General features: G+C 38.1%; 1 protein-coding gene across 44 annotated transcripts in view; it reads right to left on the bottom strand.

The window, feature by feature from the left end:
- The window catches only part of RPS6KC1 (ribosomal protein S6 kinase C1), a 213,609-nt gene that overhangs the window by 58,753 nt on the left and 133,535 nt on the right, over window positions 1–21,321 (bottom strand). Inside the window, exons 1-2 of one of the 44 annotated variants that reach the window (XM_063792225.1) lie at window positions 3,514–3,586; window positions 1,696–1,856 (exon numbers count right to left, since the gene is read on the bottom strand). The exons of 39 other annotated variants lie outside the window; for them this stretch is intronic. In XM_063792225.1, coding sequence (XP_063648295.1) covers window positions 1,696–1,719 — 24 coding nt within the window. In that variant the 5' untranslated portion in view covers window positions 1,720–1,856; window positions 3,514–3,586. Of the gene's footprint in view, window positions 1–1,695; window positions 3,587–10,273; window positions 10,425–21,321 lie in introns of those variants that run through there. 4 more of the 44 variants (XM_054658721.2, XM_054658717.2, XM_054658728.2 and 1 more) reach the window with 4 other exon arrangements.

Consider the following 21,321-nt stretch of genomic DNA (forward strand, 5'->3'; position numbering starts at 1 on the left):
CAAGAGATCAGCTGCTAGTCTGGTGGGCTTCCCTTTATAGGTAACCCGACCTTTCTCTCTGGCTGCCCTTAACATTTTTTCCTCCATGTCAACTTTGGTGAATCTGACAATTATGTGTCTTGGAGTTGCTGTTCTCGAGGAGTATCTTTGTGGCATTCTCTGTATTTTCTGAATTTGAATGTTGGCCTGCCTTGCTAGATTGAGGAAGTTCTCCTGGATAATATTCTGCAGAGTGTTTTCCAACTTGGTTCCATTCTCCCCGTCACTTTCAGGTACACCAATCAGACGTACATTTGGTCTTTTCACATAGTCCCACATTTCTTGGAGGCTTTGTTCGTTTCTTTTTATTCTTTTTTCTCTAAACTTCTCTTCTCACTTCATTTCATTCATTTGATCTTCCATCACTGATACCCTTTCTTCCAGTTGATCGCCATCAGCTACTGAAGCTTGTGCATTCGTCATGAAGTTCTCGTGCCATGGTTTTCAGCTCCATCAGGTCCTTTAAAGACTTCTCTGCATTGGTTATTCCAGTTAGCCATTCGTCTAATCTTTTTTCAGGGTTTTTAATGTCTTCGCCATGGGTTCAAACTTCCTCTTTTAGCTCAGAGTAGTTTGATCGTCTGAAGCCTTCTTCTCTCAACTCGTCAAAGTCATTCTCTGTCCAGCTTTGTTCCGTTGCTGGTGAGGAGCTGTGTTCCTTTGGAGGAGGACAGGCGCTCTGATTTTTAGAATTTTCAGTTTTTTATGTTCTGTTTTTTCCCCATCTTTGTGGTTTTATCTACCTTTGGTCTGTGATGATGGTGACGTACAGATGGGGTTTTGGTGTCGACGTCCTTTCTGTTTGTTAGTTTTCATTCTAACAGTCAGGACCCTCAGCTGCAGGTCCGTTTGGAGTTTGCCGGAGGTCCACTCCAGACCCTGTTTGCCTGGGTATCGGCAGTGGAGGCTGCAGAACAGTGAATATTGCTAAACAGCCAATGTTGCTGCCTGATTGTTCTTCTGGAAGTTTTGTCTCAGAGGAGTACCCGGCCATGTGAGGTGTCAGTCTGCCCCTACTGGGGGGTGCCTCCCAGTTAGGCTACTCGGGGGTCAGGGACCCACTTGAGGAGGCAGTCTGTCCATTCTCAGATCTCAAGGTCCATGCTGGGAGAACCACTACTCTCTTCAAAGCTGTCAGACAGGGACATTTAAGTCTGCAGGGGTTTCTGCTGCCTTTTGTTCGGCTATGCCCTGCCCCGAAAGGTGGAGTCTACAGAGGCAGGCAGGCCTCCTTGAGCTGCGCTGGGCTCCAACCAGTTCGAGCTTCCCAGCTGCTTTGTTTACCTACTCAAGCCTCAGCAAGGGCGGGCACCCCTCCCCCAGCCTCACTGCCGCCTTGCAGTTTGATCTCAGACTGCTGTGCTAGCAAAGAGCGAAGCTCCGTGTACGTAGGACCCTTCAAGCCAGGCGCGGGATATAATCTTCTGGTGTGCCGTTTGCTAAGACCGTTGGAAGAGCGCAGTATTAGGGTGGGAATGACCCAATTTTCCAGGTGCCATCTGTCATCCCTTTCCTTGGCTATGAAAGGGAATTCCCTGACCCCTTGCGCTTCCCAGGTGAGGCGATGCCTCGCCCTGCTTCGGCTCATGCTCGGTGCGCTGCACCCACTGTCCCGCACCCACTGTCCGACAATCCCCAGTGAGATGAACCCAGTACCTCAGTTGGAAATGCAGAAATCATTCGTCTTCCGCGTCGCTCATGCTGGGAGCTATAGACTGGAGCTGTTCCTATTCGGCCATCTTGGAACTGCCCCAGTATGATGGTTTTTTAAAAATCATAGTTTGTCATTGTGATAATAGCTGAAAACAGAGCAAATGCTACCAGAGTTAAGTTTATCTTCCAAGATATGAGATTATGAATAATATTAGAAAAAGAAAATAAGCATATTTTGATAGTACTAAAACAGATTTACAAATAAAATTTACTCAAAATTCAAAAGCGTCATTCCTACATTGTTTCATTCCTCCAAGGGCCAGTGAAATATGATTGGCAATGTTTTTCTTTGACAGACTAATATTAGGATCATTAAAGATAAAGAAAAATTTTAAATGATTGTCTAGTGGTTATCAACGAACTGATTCTAAACTTTATGTAGAAATGCAAAAGACCCAGAATAGCTAACACAATACTGAAGAACAAAGCTGGAGGACTGATACTACCTGACTCCAAGGCTTCCTATAAAGCTACAGTAATCAAGACAGTGTGGTATTGGCTAAAGAATAGACAAATCAATCAGTGCAACAGAACAGAGAGCCCAGAAGGAGACCCACATAAATATACTCAACTCGCTTTTGACAGAAGGGCAAAGGGAATACAATGGAGCAAAGAGCCCTTTCAAAAATGGTGCTAGACAGCCACATGCAAAAATGTGAATCTAGAACAGACCTTACACCCTTAACAAAAATTAACAAAATGGATCATAGACCTAAATGTAAAATATAAAATTATTAAAATCCTGGAAGATAACACAGGAGAAAACCTAGAAAACTTTGAATATGGTGATGACTTTTCTGAGATAATATCAAAGGCAGAACCCACTCGTATGAAAGAAACAATTGATAAGATAGACTTCGTTAAAATTAAAAACTTATGCTCCATGAAAAACAATGTCAAGAGAATGAGAAAACAAGCCACTGCCAGAGAGAAAATATTTATAAATGATACATCTGATAATGGACCATTAGCCAAAACATACAAAGAACTCTTAATAATTTTAAAAACCTGATTAAAAAATGGGCCAAAGACTAACAGACACCTCACCAAACAAGATATACAGATGGCAAATAAGCATATAAAAAGATACTCAACATTGCATGTCATCAGGAACGTGCAAATTGAAACAAGATATCACTACATACCTACTAGAATTGCCAAAATCCAGAACACTGACACCTCCAAATGCTGGCAAAGATACAAAGCAACAGAAACTTTCATTCATTGCTGCTGGAAATGCAAAATAACACATCCACTTTGGAAGACAGTTTGGCAGTTTCTTACAAAACTAAACATACTCTCACCATATATCAACCAGCAATTACATTCCTTGGTGTCTACTCAAAGGAGCTGAAAATGCATGTCCACAAAAACCCCTGCACATGGATGTTTATAGAAACTTCATTCATAATTGCCAAAACTTGGAAGCAACCAAAACATCCTTCAATAGGTGAATGGGTAAACTGGGGTCATCCAGATCACAGAATACCATTGAGCATTAAAAATAAATGAGCTGTCAAGCCATGAAAAGCATGAAGAAACCTTAAATGCATATTACTAAGTGAAGAAAGCCAATCTGAAAAGGCTACATACTGATTCCATACTGATTCCAACTATATGACATTCTGGAAAAGGCAAAACTGTGGAGATAGAAAAAAAAAAGATCAGTGGTTACCACATGTTGGCAGGGAATGAATAGGCAGAGCACAGAGATTTTTAGGGTAGTGAAAATACTCTGTATGATATTATAATGCTGGATACATGGTCATTATACATTTGTCCAAACCCACAGAATGTACAACACCAAGAATGATCTTAATATAAACTATGAACTGTAAGTCATTATGATGCGTCAATGAAAGGTCATCAATTGTAATAAATGTACCACTCTGGTGGGGGTTGTTGACAATAAGGGAGGCTATGCAAGGGTGGGGTCAAGGGGGCACATGGAAAAACTCTGTCTCTCTCTCAATTTTGCTGTCACCCTAAAACTGCCCTCAAAAAACAGTCTTAAAAAACAAAATGCTTCTCTACTTCCCATCTAAAAATCACTTGGCCAGATCCTTGGATTACACATCTTTACACAAATAACTAAAACAAGTCCTGCACTAAAGTGATGCAAAATCCAGGTCATTCTCCAATAAATAAACTACAAACACAAATTTAAAATCTCTCATATTCATATGAGCCAAATGTCAATGAACATGAGCCATTCCTCAATGATGTCTCATACTAAAATGTGAAGTTAACGATTTAGTGAACAATAAACCTATCAAAGAAATATCTTTTATATGTATGTAAAAAGAATTTTACTTTGTATAATTTTTCAAATTCTAGGCCAATACATCTATTACTTTATAAAACCTGCTTCCAAAGGACAATGGTGTGTCTTTGTAAGGAAAATGGATATAAATATAGCAGAAGGCAGAATATAAAAGACAGAGAAATTGGGTTTAAAACAGAATTGCTAAAGAGCTAGAAGAAACAACCACTTAGGAGGCTCTTCTCAGATCCAAATGCTTTAAAAGCTAGATCTCTCCACACCTTTGTCATTCTCTTTTTGATTGTCTGTTTTCTGTTTTTGTGAAGAATCTGCCCAAGGCCATAAACGGATTATGCTAAAGAGAGGTTAAAACTCTAAAGTTCTGGGTTTATAGGCCCAAGTTCGGCTCATGCCATTCAATCCCATAATGAATACATTTATTCTATTTTTCTAGTTTGAATTCTGAAGTTCACCTGGGATGATAACTTGACACTGTTAAATTTAGATGAAAATTAATTCAATTAAAAGTATAGTCTATTGTATTTAGCTTTAGTTCCTTATTTGCATTTGCTAGAAAAACCAAATACTCTGATGCTGATGTAAACTATTTCACTGTCCATTCATACCCTAGTTTAATATTTTCTGTCCGCTGCTAGATGTGCTCTATAAATACACTTAAAATAAGTCCCTAAAAAGCACCAAATACATCCACATAGTTCTCGTTTATAGAATCAGGGCAGTATGTAGTCAGACAGTTAATAAATGTTCTCTCATAATGATAACAGACACAGAAGCAACATTCTTAAGTCGATCAATACATATCCAACTAAGTTGCCAATGTCAAAGGTAGCCTGATTCCAATTCAGAAGAAAATGCCTCAAGGGCAAGGAAGCTTTAAATGTTATTATTTTTAAATGTGTTTAGTGAGTTTGTACTTTTGTAGCAGATGGAGCCAAACTTCTGGTATTGATTAAAATTTAACATTATTTTTAAATGACCTAGAAAATTTATTGAGTATAAGAACACAATGTGTTCATGTTCTGAAAAATTCCAAAATGTTTTAAAGCACATATGAAACACAAAGGCACAATACTCATTCTCAAATTGACAAGTTCATCGACTGCAACAAAGTATTCTGTCAACAGTCTACAGGTACACTCTGTGAGAAAAGGTGGAAACAGGAGAAGCAGGAATGTTTGGACGGTTTTCAGTTTGTAATATCCTCTTGTTCTGATGCTTCAAGTGTAATATATTTTGAGGCACAGATTTACAGATTATTTGAAATGTTAAGACACAATTTTGTCTCTTTTTGTTACCTTCAAACTTACTCAACAAGTATACTTGGTCAAGTACACTTTAGAAATCTGAAGGCTTATTGGAAAAGGCACAGAAATAACATCAAAAACTACTGTATAATATAGATAAATATTATTGTCAGAGGTGTTCAAACCAGAGCAACTCCACCTTGAACAGGGGTTGGGTAAAATAAGGCTGACTCCTGCTGGGCTGCATTCTCAGGAGGTCAGGCATTCTTAGTCGCAGATGAGATAGGAGGTTGGTACAACATACAGGTCACAGAACCCCCACTAATAAAACATGATGCAGTAAAGAGGCCAACCAAAACCCACCAAAACCAATATAATGACAAAAGTCACCTCTGGTCGTCCTCACTGCTCATTGCACACTAATTACAATGCATTAGCATGCTAAAAGACACTCCCACCAGCACCATGACAGTTTACAAATGCCATGGCAATGCCTGTAGGTTGTCCTATATAGTCTAAAAAGAGTAGGAACATTCAGTTCTGGGAAATTCACACCCCTTTCCCAAAAAACTCACGAATAGCCTACCCCTTGTTCAGTTTCTATAATCAAGAAATAACCGTTAAGTATCCTCAGTCAAGCAGCCCATGCTCCTACTCTGCCTACAGAGTGGCATTCTTCTATTCCTTTTTTTTTGAGACGGAGTTTTGCTCTTGTTGCCCAAACAGGAGTGCAGTGGCATGATCTCGGCTCATTGCAACCTCCACCTCCCAGGTTCAAGCCATTCTCCTGCCTCAGCCTGCCAAGTAGCTGGGATTACAGGCATGGGCCACCACACCAAGCTAATTTTGTATTTTTAGTAGAAATGGGGTTTCACCATGTTGGCCAGGCTGGTCTTGAACTCCTGACCTCAGGTGATCCACCCACCTCAGAATACCAAACAGCTGGGATTACAGGCATGAGCCACCACACCTGGCCTCCTTTACATTCTTAATAAACTTGCTTTCACTTTAATCTGTGGACTCACCAGGAATTCTTTCTTGCGTGAAATCCAGGAATCCTCTCTTGGGGTTTGGATCAATATCCCTTTCTGGTAACACTATCAAAGATAAGTTTGAGGTGGTAAAAGAATACAGGTAAAAGATATTTAAATCAGACAGTAGATGAAAGTGAGCGGGGCTACTGAGAGAAAACAACAATTAAGAATAAGAAATTGTGGAAGAAAAGGAAAAGAAGGCACTCCAGGTAGAGGGGTACATCACATGTGAAATGTGATGCGTTTGTATCCCTCCAAGTTCAATGGGCTGTAGCCAACATAGTATGTTGTGGTGTGGTCTTAGTTCATCCAGAAGGGGAACAACCAAGTTAGGAACCAATAGAGAAAGGAAGGACTAGATCACAAAGAACTTTATAGGCTTAGCTTGAAGTTTAAACTTTACCCTTAAAACTGTGAAAAGGTTTTAGATTTTAAGTATATCCTGAAATTATCTCCTAAAAACAGGAGGACATGAAAAAAGTATATATACTCTATGCCACTGCACAGCCAGCGAGATAGCCACCCTTTTCTACACAAGCAGAAGACTAAAGGTTCTACCTCTGAAGATGTGGAATGAGACAGATACTACAAACAGCTAAAGGTGCGACTGAAGAGTGGTACTGAAAACAGAGGCATTATGTGAAAACCTGTACACCAAATGGTGAGGACATCATTCCTGCTTCCACCACTGGGCTCCCAAATGATGCTGGTCTTAAACTAACTCCCTGAGCAGATTATGAGGTTCTTCTCTAAGAAAACCAATTGGCCCAAGAGATAAAACATACAGATACTGATATTTGTTTGATCTCCCAACAAAACATCTAGATTGTTACCCAAATGGAAAAAAGATAAGCAAAGACACAGCTCAAAAAATGAGAAAGATTTCCACACCACAACATCACTGTGAAATTATAGAACACCAGGGACAAAAAGAAAATCCTACAGGCCTCCAAAGAGAAAGGCAAAGGAGGAGAAAAACAAGTCACATACAAAGAATCAGGAATTGAAAAGTAATACAGAAGACTGGTGAAGAGATTCCCAGAATAACAAAAAGTGGAAGTATAAAGAGGAGAGCTAGGTAGTATGCCAAGAGAGGAAACCAATGCAAACTTGAGCAGAATAATGAAAGAATCCAGAAGAGAAGGTTCTGAGGAAACCACATATCTGATGGATTATTTGAGGTGTTTGTACTTGAGAGATATTTTAAAATTCCATCAGAGGGTTGGGAGATAGAGATAGATACATATAAGAATACCCAAATGGGGGAAAAAGTAACATACAAGAGCAAAGGAAATTTTAATTCCTCCCCCTTCTGAAGGTTTGATAATTTGTGTCTATAAAACAAACTGACAATAGACAGATTAGCAGAAGAAAAGGTATTCAAGGCCGGGTATGGTGGCTCATGCCTGTAATCCCAGCACTTTGGGAGGCTGAGGCAGGCAGATCACTTGACGTATGGAGTTCAAGACCAGCCTGGCCAACATGGTGAAACCCTGTCTCTACTAACAATATAAAAATTAGCCAGCATGGAGGTGGACACCTGTAATCCCAGCTACTTGGGAGCCTGAGGCAGGAGAATCACTTGAACTCAGGAGGCAGAGGTTGCAGTGAGCTGAGATCGTGCCACTGCACTCCAGCCTGGGCAACAGAGTGACACAGTGTCTCAAAACAAACAAACAAAAAAAAAGGTATATAGATTTATAAACATGCACATGTGCAGGGGAGCCACACAAAATATGAGACTTTAAGAAGGGACAAATGACTGAAGTTTTTATACCATACAGAAAATACAGAAAAGAGTCAGGGGCTTGGAGCTCCAGAGTGGGGGAAGATAGCTTACAGGTTGTGGAAGGGTGAGGGGAGGAAATGCAAGCTGAACAAAAGCTATTTTGTATTGCAAATGAAATCTCTCAGGTAGCAGCCCTCAGAAAGAATAGATGGTAGCCTGTTGAAAAAGTTTCTCTGTCACACCTGTAACAGTGTCAGACCTTCAGTCTCTTTTCCTGAGAGTTAGTTATTTCCTAAATCCAAATAAGGCAGATAAGGGATTCTCAAAGAAAGTCCATTTCTGTCTGCTGTTTACTTTCCTAGTGTGGATTTCTACCAGAGATGCAAATCTCCCCCACAAATGGACAGCTTTTCAGAGCTATTCCTCTTTCTGTAGCTTTTCTGAATAGCCATCTCAAAATATGCCAAAGCAGTATATTTTGGGGTGGCATATTTATTCCACAGAAGCTATATATATATATATAGTGAGTCTCACTCTGATGCCCAGGCTGGATTGCAGTGTTGCGACCTCAGCTCACTGCAACCTCCACCTCCCAGAGTTGTGATTCTCCTACCTCAGCCTGCCGAGTAGCTGGGATTACAGGCGCACAGCAGCATGCCCGGCTAATTTTTGTATTTTCGGTAGAGACAGGGTTTCACCATGCTGGCCACGCTGGTCTCAAACTCCTGACCTCGTGATCCGCCCACCTTGGCCTCCCAAAGTGCTGGGCTTACAGGTGTGAGCCACCACACCTGGCCCTAGAAGCACTATATGAACCCCAAGAGAAAAAATTTTGTACAAGGAAGATCCAAAAATATTTAACAAATTGTAATTTAGGCCAATTTTAAGCAAGATAAAAGAAATTAACATACAAACAATACCAATCAGAAATATAACTTAACTATCTTGAAATAACTGAAAGATGATCACTGGAGAAGGGCGGTATTTAGACCTAAAGAAGCAGTATTTGGCTCAAGAGAAAAAAGGACTTTCTAAGACTTTGAACTGTGTAAAATGAAATGACTTTGTGACATTAAGTGGCTCTGTCTTTTTTCATGCTTTTTTATGGCCTCTTCTGTGCTGCTTTACAACTTATGTATTTACTTATATCTTTCCAACTAGACTAAAAAGAAGAACCATGTCTGATATACTGTAATATGTCCAGCACCTAACACAGTGCCTGCCCCAGGGCAGCATTCAAAAGGTATTTGTTAAATTGATAAATAAAAGGCCCTGAAGCTGAAGAGCCATTTAATGGGGCACTGTAGATAGACCACAAGATCTGTAATGCACTGGGTCAGATAACCTTAAAGCCCTTTCTAATCCTAAGATTATAAAACCCAAGCCCTAGGAGGTAAAAGGAAACTAGTCCTTTTATTTCAAAATTACTTAAAGGTTGTCCTATTATAAAAGTGTCCATACAATGCTATCTCTAAAAATGTTAGGAAACCATGCTTTAAATACTAAGGGAATTTGAGCTCTTTGGAATAAAAACACCCACAAATCCAAATATAGTATCCAAATGCAAGTACAGAATGCACTGTATATACAAGTTGAGCATCTCAAATCTAAAAATCCAAAATCCAAAATGTTCTAAAATCTAAAACTTTTTGAGCACCAACATGATGTTCAAAGGAAATGCTCATCGGAGCATTTCAGATTTGGGATTTTTGGATTTGGGATGCTCAACTGGTAAATATAATGCAAATATTCCAAAATAAAGAGAAAACACACCAAAATCTGAAACACTTCTGGTCCCAAGCATTTCGAATAAGAGATATTTAACTTGTATACTCTTAACTTTAAATAATATATACATTAAACTGATAGGGATACAGAATAAAATATCAAAGCATTGAATTGAAGAAAAATAACTATAATTTATGTCAAAAATATATGGTTGCATCTTATTTTCAAAATAAGTATATTAGATGAAGTCCTTAAGATGATATCATTAATTATAATCAAATACTATGCTGATTCTATATATAAAACCTATGGGACTGCTACATTCTTTTGAAATATATATATATATATATATATAAATGAGTTTGTTGTTATTAACATTATCTGCATAATCTGGTGGTATAAGTAACTATTCCTTAGGTTCTTGGTCGTTCTTAAAGCTTTGATTAAGAGGGCTACCTCCCACCATCCACATCACAGTGACTCAAACTGCTTCATGCATTACCTTATCACTTTCTTCACATCACAATGACTGATGTTCCATGGGACTCTTAAAAGCATGACTTATCTTTATCTAGCTTGCTGTCCTTCCAGAATCCCAATATGTAACAATTGTCTTCAGCAGAACATCTCAAGTGTCTCACCATGGCTGTGTACTAATGAATCAGTAGAGTAGATTAAAAAGTAGAAAGTACATTGTGATAGCAACTTTCTTTTGGTGATCCTCAAACAGACAGGTAAAAATTTAATGGATTAAGCAAGGTATACAACACAATTCTACTTAGAGCATGGATCCAAAGAGATGTATCTGATACTATAACATACCATAAGCAGCCTGGGAGTAGTACAATGCTCACAATGCCCAAAAATACTTTGGCCACTAATCAAAATGAGATGTATTCATGTGCTAAATGCTAGGGTACTTTTAAAATAACCAAACTGATTTAAGTCTATTATAAAAAGTGAGGCCAGGCATTGTGGTTTACGCTTGTAACCCCAGCACTTTGGGAAGCCAAGTGGAAGAATCTCCTTGAGCCCAGGAGACTGAGACTACCCTGGACAACAAAGCGAGATGCCATCTCTACAAAAAATAAAATTAAAAAATTAGCCAGGCATGCTGGCATACACCTGTGGTCCTGGCTACACAGGAGGCTGAAGTAGAAGGATTCCTTGAGCCCAAGAGGTCGGGACTGCAGTAAGCCGTAATCATACCACTACACTCCAGCCTGGGTGACAGAGTGATATCCTGCCTCAAAAAAAAAAAAAAAAAAAAAAAAAAAAGTGACAATTAAATTAGAAATTGTTTAATGGCAAATTATTTAAAAATGTTTTCCTTACAGCACATGCAGATTTAGGCTGCTATAAGTGAGAGTTTAGAGGTATTTATATTGTCTATTCCAGCATACTCTAATACTAAAATGAGATTTTTCAGGAATACCAACATGGAAAACAAACTTTATTGTACTACAAATAAAGGATACAAAAAGTTATCTTTCTGGTTATTAAAAAGAAACTAATTAATAGCATCAAAGGCAAACCTTAAAGGAAAATCATAAAAAGATAAAAGAAATTGACATTATACATATACTTGGATGTATGATGGGAAAGTGTGCAAATAGGAAGGTGTCTAACTCTCCAATCGAGTATTAAAATTCAACAAAAGTCAATTCAACACATATTTACTGAATACCTGCTATGTACACACAGATATCAGACATAAAGAAAAACCATGAACACAGCAGATAGGGTCTGTGCTCTACAAGAGCTGAAAGTTTAGCATGGAGGAGAGGCAATTAAAAACAGTTTAAGAAGTGCTATGCTGAAGAATTACAGGTGCAACTGGAACAAAGAAGAGGGGTGTCTAATTCAGACATGGACCATCAGGAAACTTCTGGAGGACTGGAAAATGGCGGAAGAATAGGAGCTTCCAGCAGACACACATTCATTCTCAAACTTATTTGAGACCATACTCTCAGAAATACTTCCGGGATGGGAAAGGTAGAAAAGGACATCCCACTAATTAACAGGTAAAAGCTACCAAGTCTTTATAATTTATATGTTAATGTCATTATGACCTTATGTGAAAACACAGGCTAATGGGGCCCTTAACAGCGTATATATGTGCAGAAAGAAGACAGCAGGAGTATAAATCAAAATGTAAAAATAATTCTCAGTAGGTAGCAGGGTTATAGGTGAATTATACCTTTTTTTAGCTTATTGTTTGATTTTTCTATAATGAACATGTAAGAAACAGAAAATTTTTGTCTTGAAGGAAAATACCCCTGTATATTCAAGACAAAAGTTTACATATTCTTATAAAGAGAGCTTCTGAAAATTCAGTAAGAACATATAAACCTCTAATAAAAAAATTTAGGAAAAGGACTTAAAACAGGCATTTCATAAAAGAAGAAACACAGTCAATAAAAAATTTTAAAAATACATCCTATTAACAATTAAAATTGCACATTAAAATGACAGTGAAACCCAACTTTTCATCAGCAAATGGCAGATGTTGTCAGTAAGGATATGAGGAAGTAAACCTTCTCACATACAGGTTGAGCATCCCAAATTTGAAAATGCAAAATCCAAAATGCTCCAAAATCGGAAACTTTTTGAGAACTGACATGACACTCAAAGGAAATGCTCATTGCAGCATTTCAAATTTCAAATTTTTGGATTTGGAATTCTCAACCAGTAAATATATATAATACAAATATCCCCAAGTCTGAAAAACTTCAAAATCTGAAACACCTCTGGTCCCAAGCATGTCAGATAAAGGAAACTCAATCTGTACTACTAGTAGGAGTTTAAAACACTGTAATATTTCTGGAGAGGTTAAAATATGCATATATACTGTTTGACCCATAATCTCCAACTCTGAAAAAATATACTAAAGAAAACATAAGATGACTGACCTCTAAGAATATTCATCACAGGCAGAAAAAAAGAGGAAAACAACCTAAAGAGAACGAATTAAATAAACCACAGTACATAGTAGAAAACTATGAGACCATTAAAGAGCATTTAGAATAGCGTAATAATGTTATATGTTTCCCATTTTTAATCAATAAATACAATCATAATTAAAATATTTTTGTCTTTTAAAATGGTTTGAAAGCATCGAGGTATTTATAAAACACGCAATGATGGTGTCTAGTAAGGATAAAATAAGACCCTAACTCAGCCATTCAATTAACCCTATTTGTCACTGTAGGGGGTTTTGACTGATGTCTTTTTTGGTTTGTTTTTTGTTTTTGTTTGTTGGTTTGTTTTTTGTTTTTGAGACTGAGTCTCACTCTATCGCCCAGGTTTGAGTGCAGTGGAGCGATCTTGGCTCACTACAGCCTCCACCTCCTGAGTTCAAGTGATTCTCCTGCCTCAGACTCCCGAGTAGCTGGGATTACAGGCACCCGCCACCACACCTGGCTAATTTCTGTATATTTAGTAGAGACAGGGTTGCACTATGTTGGCCAGGATGGTCTCGAACTCCTGATCTCAAGTGATCCACCTGCCTCAGTCTCCCAAAGTGCTGGGATTACAGGAATGAGCCACCACGCCCAGCTGCTGTAGTTTTTTTAAATGCTATTATTCATATTGTAAATTCATTAATTAGGGCACGCTGATTTTTTAAAGGAAGTTTAATGAATAATGATACTGTAATACAGTAAGTTGAGAAGGAATATAAATGTTATAATCATCAAAGAAATTCAGTTCTGAATAATGATAAAGAGCTATAGTTTTGGAAAGAGACCTGAGTTTAAACCCTTGATCTGTAACTTAGTGTGTTTATACAAAACACTTAAGCTCTCTGGCTTCAGGTTTTTTATCTGCAAACTGTCTGAGAGCATTAAATAATTTATGTAGAGAGCTTAGAATTCTGCATGGCGTACACATAATATGTAATCCTAAGACTTTGACCCCAAGCAAACTAAAAACCACCTAGAAACACAGTGGTCTGTCCCACATCTGGAATAGCTAGCCAGCTGTCTGGGACACTCAGCTCAAAATTTCTCCTATATCTCTTAAAATTTTAACATCAACTATAGTATCACAATTTTAGATGAAGGCACACTATTGAAGGTACCACATGCCTTTCACCAAACATGGCAGTGACTGTATTGATTTTTCTCCTTTTAAACAGACTTCATTTTTTAGAACAATTTTAGATTCATACAAATGTTGAGCAGAAAATAAAAAGTTCCTTTGGCCTCAAACACACACAACCTCCACAACTAAGAACATTCTGTACCAGAGTGGCACATGTGTTGCAACTGATGAACCTACACCAACGACTCATTATCATCTGGAGTACACAGTTTCTATTAGGGTTCTATCTTGCTGTAGTATATTCTATAGATTTGGACAATCCACCATTCTAGTATACAGAATAGTTACACTGCCCTAAAAATCCTCTGCACTCCACCACTCATCCCTACCTCCTGCCCAATATCTGGTAACCACTAACCTTTTTACTGTCTCCATGGGTTTGCCTTTTCCAGAATGTCACACAATTGGAATTATATAATATAAAGCTTCTTCAGGTTGTCATCTTTCAATTAGTAATATGCATTTAAGGTTTCTCCATGTCTTAAGGCTTGATAGGTATTTCTTTTTTACCAGTGAGTAACATTCCATTGTCTAAATGTACCACAGTGGATTTACCCATTCACCTAGTGAAGAACAACTTGGTTGTTTCCACATTTTGGCAATTATGAATAAAGTGGCTATAAACATCCTTGTGCAGGATACTGTATGAACATAAGTTTGTTTTTTTAAAGTTCAGGGGTACATGTGCAGGTTTGTTACATAGGCAAACTTGTGTCAAGGGGGTCTGTTGTACAGATTATTTCATCGCTCAGGTATTAAGCCTAGTGCCCATTAGTTATTTTTCCTGAACCTATTCTTCCTCCCACCCGCCACCCTCTGACAGGCCCCAGTGTCTGTAGTTCCGCTCTATGTGTCTGAGTGTTCTCATCATTTAGCTCCCACTTATAAGTAGGAACATGCGGTATGTGGTCTCCTGTTCCTGCATAAGATTGTTGGCTGCATGTATGTCTTCTTTTAAAAAGTGTCTGTTCATGTCCTTTGCCCACTTTTCAATGGGGCTGTTTTTTTCTTCTTGTAAATTTAAGTTCCTTATAGATGCTGGATATTAGACCTTCATTGGATGCATAGTTTGCAAAATTTTCTCCCATTCTGTTTGTTGATAGTTTCTTTTGCTGTGCAGTTTAAAGTTTGCTCTTTAGTTTAAATAGATCCCATTTGTCAATTTTTGTTTTTTGCCATTGCTTTTGGCATCTTTGACATAAAATCATTGCCAGTGCCTATGTCCTTAATGGTATTACCTAGGTTGTCTTCAAGGGTTTTTATAGTTTTGTATTTTACATTTTAGTCTTTAATTCATCTTGAGTTAATTTTTGAAAATGGTGTAAGGAAGGAGTCTAGTTTCTGTCTTCTGCATGTGGCTAGCCAGTTATCCCAGCACCATTTACTGAATAGGGAATCCTTTCCCCATTGCTTGTTTTTGTCAGGTCTGTCGAAGATCAGATAGTTGTGGGTATGCAGTCTTATTTCTGGGTTCTCTATTCTGTTCCATTGGTCTATGTATCTGTTTTTATGCCAGTATCATGCTGTTTTGGTTACTGTAGCCTTGTAGTATACTTTGAAGTCATGTAGCATGATGCCTACAGCTTTGTTATTTTTGCTTAGGATTACCTTAGCTATTCAGGTTCCTTTTTGGTTCCATATGAATTTTAAAATAGTTTTTTCTAGTTCTGTGAAGAATCTCAATGGTAGTTTAATAGAAATAGCATTATCTATAAACTGCTTTGGGCAGTATGGCCATTTTAACAATATTGATTCTTCCTATCCATGAGCATGGAATGTTTTCCCATTTGTTTGCATCACCTCTGATTTATTTGAGCAATGGTTTACAGTTCTCCTTGTAGAGATCTTTCACCTCCCTAGTTAGCTTTATCCCTAGTTATTTTATTCTTTCTGTGGGAATTATGAATGGGATTACATTCTGGATTTGGCTCGTGGCTTGACTGTTGTTGGTGTATAGGAATGCTAGTGATTTTTGCACATTGATTTTGTATCCTGCAACTTTGCTGAAGTTGTTTATTGGCTTAAGAAGCCTCTGGGCTGAGACTATGGGGTTTTCTAGATATAGCACTGTGCAAACAGGGATAATTTGACTCTCTTCCTATTTGAATGCCCTTTATTTCTTTCTCTTGCCTGATTACCCTGGCCAAGACTTCCAATACTATGTTGAATAAGAGTGGCAAGGGAGGGCATCCTTGTCTTGTGCCAGTTTTCAAGGGAAATGCTTCCAGCTATTGCCCATTCAGGACGAGGTTGGCTGTGAGTTTGTCATGGATGGCTCGTATTATTTTGAGGTATTTCCTTCAATACCTAGTTTATTGAGAGTTTTTAGCCTGAGGAAATGTTGAATTTTATCAAAAGCATTTTCTGCATGTATTGAGATAACCATGTGGTTTTTGTCCTTTAGTTCTGTTTATGTGATGAATCAATCATGTTTATTCATTTGCATATGTTGAACCAACCTTATATCCCAGGGATAAAGCCTACTTGATCATGGTGGATAAGCTTTTTAATGTGGTGCTGGATTTGGTTTGCCAGTATTTTGTTGAGGAATTTGCCTTGATATTCATCAAAAATAATGGCCTGAAGTTTTCCTTTGTTGTTGTATCTCTGCCAGGTTTTGGTAAAAGGGTGATACTGACCTCATAAAATGAGTTACAAAAGAGTCCCTCCTCCTCAATTTTGTGGAATAGTTTCAGTGGGAATGATACCAGCTCTTCTTTGTACATCTGTAGAATTTAGCTGTGAACCCATCTGGTCCTGGGCTTTTTTTGATGGGGAGGTGTGGTAGGCTATTTATTACAGCCTCAATTTCAGGACCTGTTACTGGTCTGTTCATGGATTCAACTTCTTCCTGGTTCAGTCTTGGGTGGATGTATGTTGAGGGGACTGAAGTTTTAATTTTATTTGGGTAAATTTCAAAACTGGTAATAGAATAATGCTGGCCTCATATAATGAGTTAGAAGTATTCCCTCTACTTCTGTCTTCTAGAAGAGATTGCAGATAACTGATATAATTTATTCTGTAAACATTTGGTAAAATTCAACAGTAAAACCATCTGGTCCTGGTGCTTTCTATTTTGGAAGGTTATTAATTATTGATTCAGTTTCTTGAAAATATACATACTTACTCAGTAGTCTATTCTTCCCATTTGAGTTTTGACATTTTGTATCTTTTCTTCCTTCCTCCCTCCTACTCTCTCTGGCATTCCTGAGGAAGAAGAGAAATCTAAAAGTTTGGAAAACTTATTTTAGGGAATAATCCAGGAAAACTTCCCCAGGCTTGCCAGAGATCTAGACATCTAAACACAAGAAGCTCAAAGAACACCTGGGAAATTGGTTGCAAAAGATCATCACTTAAGGCACATAGTCATCAGGTTATCTAAAGTCAAGACAAAGGAAACAATATTAAGAGCTGTGAGGCAAAAGCATCAAGTAACCTATAAAAGAAAACCTATTTAGATTAAAAGCAGATAGTTCAGCAGAAATTCTATTAGCCAGAAGGAATTGGGGTTCTATCTTTAGCCTTGTTGAACAAAATAATTATCAGCCAAGAATTCTGTATCCAGCAAAACTAAGCTTCATAAATGAAGGAGAGATAAAGCATTTTTCAGACAAAGAAATGCTGAGAGAACATGCCACTACCAAGCCAGCACTACAAGAAATGCTAAAAGTTCTAAATCTTAAAACAAAACATCGAAATACACCAAAATACAACCTTCTTAAAGCATACATCTCACAGGGCCTATAAAACCGTAACACAATGAAAAAAAAAGGCCATGGTTTTCAGGCAACAACTAGCATCAGGAATAGAACAATACCTCATATCTCAATACTAACATCGACTGTAAATGGCCTAAATGCTCCATGTGAAAGATACAGAATGGCAGAATGAATAAAAATCCACCAAGTATCTGTTGTCTTCAAGAGACTCATCTAACACATACGGACTCACATAAATTTAAGGAAAAGGGATGGAAAAAGGTATTCCCTGCAAATGAAAGCCAAAAGTAAGCAGGAGTAACTACTTATAAGCAGACAAAACAGACAGATCATATACCTAGAAAACCCTAAAGACTCATCCAAAAAGTTCTTAGATCTGATAAATGAATTCAATAAAGTTTCAGGATACAAAATCAATGTACACAAACCAGCAGCACTTATACACCAACAGTGACCAAGCTGAGAATCAAAATAAGAACACAACACCTTTTGCAACAACTACAAAAAATACATACATACATACATACATACATACATACATACATACATACTCAGGAATACACCTAACCAAGGAGGTGAAAGATCTCTACAAGGAAAACTACAAAACACTGCTGAAAGAAATCACAGATGACACGAAAAAATGGAAACACATCCTATCCTGATGGATGGGTAGAATGAATATTGTGAATATGACCATATTGCCAAAAGCAATCTATAAATTCAGTGCAATTCCCACCAAAATGCCATAATCATTCTTCACAGAACTAGAAAAAAAGAGTCCTAAAATTCATATGGAACCAAAAAAGAGCTCACATAGCCAAAACAAGACTAAGCAAAGAGAATAAATCTGGAGGCATCACATTACCCAACTTCAAACTGTACTACAAGGCTATAGTTACCAAAACAGGATAATACTGGTATAAAAACAGGCATGTAGAGGCCAGGCACGGTGGCTCATGCCTGTAATCCCAACACTTTGGGAGGCTGAGGCAGGCGGATCGTCTGAGGTCAAGAGTTCAAGACCAGCCTGACCAACATGGAGAAATCCTGTCTCTACTAAAAATACAAAAACCAGCCAGGCATGGTGGCACATGCCCGTAATCCCAGCTACTCAGGAGTCTGAGGCAGAAGAATTGCTTGAACCCAGGAGGCGGAGGTTGCAGTGAGCCGAGATCGCGCCATTGCACCCCAGCCCGGGCAACGAGAGCAAAATTCCGTCTCAAAACAAACAAACAAACAAACAAAAAAAGGCATGCAGACCAATGGAACTTAGAAATAAAGCCAAATATTTACAGCCAACTGATCTTCAACAAAGCAAACAAAAACACAAAGTGGGTAAAGGACACTCTAGTCAACAAATGGTGCTGGGATAATTGACAAACCACATGTAGAAGAATGAAACCGGATCCTCATCTCTCGCCTTACACAAAAGTCAACTCAAGATGCATCAAAGACTTAAACGAAACCATAAAAATTCTAGAAGATAACATCAGAAAAACTCTTCTAGACATTAGCTTAGGCAAAGAGTTCATGACCAAGTACCCAAAAGCAAATGTAATAAAAACAAAGATAAATAGATGGGATGTAGTTAAACTAAAAATTTCTGCACAGCAAAAGAAATAATCAGGAGAGTAAACAGACAACCCAAAGAGGGGGAAAACATATCTGCAAACTATGCAACCCACAAAGGACTAATACGGAGAATCTACGAGGAAGTCAAATAAATCAGCAAGAAAAAAACAAATAATCCCATCAAAAAGTGGGCTAAGGACATGAATAGAGAATTCTCAAAAGAAGATATTCAAATAGCCAACAAACATATGAAAAAATGGTCAACATCACAAATTATCAGGGAAATGCAAATGAAAACCACAATGCAATACCACCTTACTCCTGAAAGAATACCCATAATTAAAAAATCAAAAAAAATAATTTTTTGGTGTGGATGTGGTGAAAAGGGAACACTTCTACACTGCTAGTGGAAATGTAAACTAGTATAACCATTATCAAAAACAGCATGGAGATTCTTTAAAGAACTAAAAGTAGAACTAACATTTGATCCAGCAACCTGAGTACTGGGTATCTACCCAGAGGAAAAGAAGTCATTATATGAAAACGATACTTGCACACACATTTATAGCAGCACAATTTGCAATTGCAAAAATATGAAGCCAGCCTACGTGCCCATTACCAACAAGAAGATAAAGAAAACATGGTGTATATATATATATGTATATACACACACACACACAAACACACACACCATGGAATACTACTCAGCCATAAAAATAATAAAATAATGGCATTCACAGCAACCTGGATGGAGTTGGAGACCATTATTCTAAGTGAAGTAACTCAGGAATAGAAAACCAAACATCATACGTTCTCACTTATAAGTAGGAGCTAAGTTATGAAGTCGCAATAGTATAAGTATGATATAATGACCTCTGAGGACTCAGGAGAAAGGCTGGAAGGGCAGTGAGGGAGAAAAGACTATACAATGGGTACAGTATACAATGCTCAGGTGATAGATGCACCAAAATCTCAGAAATCACCACTAAAGAACTTATTCATGGAACCAAACACGACCTGTTCTCCAAAAACTATTGAAATAATTTTAAAAGACAGACCAATAAACACGTTGCGAATTTTTAAAACTTTTTATTTTAGAAATAATTGTAGAGTCACTAGAAAGTTGCAAACATTGTACAGAAAATTCCCACGTACCTTCCATTAAGTTTTCTCTAAGGGCTACATTGTATGTATCTACAGTATACTATTATAGGCAGAAAATTGACACTGGTATTATGTGTGTACATATTAATCGTTCTATGTCATCTTATCAATTGTATACATTCTCATAACCACAAGCACAATCAAGACCCAGAAGTGTTCCACCAGGATGCTCACTCTGTGATTCTCCTGTTAAATAAATGTGTTTGCCTTTTCTCCAAAAGGGACAAAAACAAAAAAACTAGAAAATTAAAAAACAAGAGTGTTGCATCACCACAAACCTCTCCCTGCTGCTATCCCTTGCAAATCACCCCCCAACACACACACACCCTTCTCTCCTCCACCATCTCTAATCTAAACACTGGCATCCATAGATCTGTTCTCCATTTCCATAATTTTGTCATTTTAAGAATGTTATATAAACCAGCAGTCACCAACCTTTTTGGCATCAGGGACCAGTTTCATGGAAGACAACTTTTCCACAGACTAGTGGGGGTAATGGTTTTGGGATGAAACTGTTCCACCTCAGACAATTTCTCTTGGGGACAGGGGGTACATGTAGGGCATGGTTTTGAGATGAAACTGTTCTACCTCAGATTATCAGGCATTAGAGTCTCATAAGCAGCACGCAACCTAGAACCCTCGCATTCACAGTTCACAATAGGGTTTGCGCTCCTATGAGAATCTAATGTTACCACTAATCTGACAGCAGGCAGAGCTCAGGTGGTAAATGCTCACTTGCCTGCTGTTCACCTCCTACTGTGAGGCCCGGTTCCTAACAGGCAATAGAGTGACACCTGTCTGTGGCCCAGGGATGGGGGACCCCTGGGTTATAAGGCAGTACTTGCAAGCCTCCTGGTAACTTCAAATCAAAAAACTTACAATAGATACACAAAAAATAAGAAGCAAGAAATTAAATCATACCACCGGAGAAAAATCACATTCACTAACAGGAATACAGGAAGGAAGGAAAAAAGGAAAGACCACAAAATCA

Source organism: Pan troglodytes, chromosome 1 (assembly GCF_028858775.2).
Source record: "Pan troglodytes isolate AG18354 chromosome 1, NHGRI_mPanTro3-v2.0_pri, whole genome shotgun sequence".
NCBI classification, from domain to species: Eukaryota; Metazoa; Chordata; class Mammalia; order Primates; family Hominidae; genus Pan; species Pan troglodytes.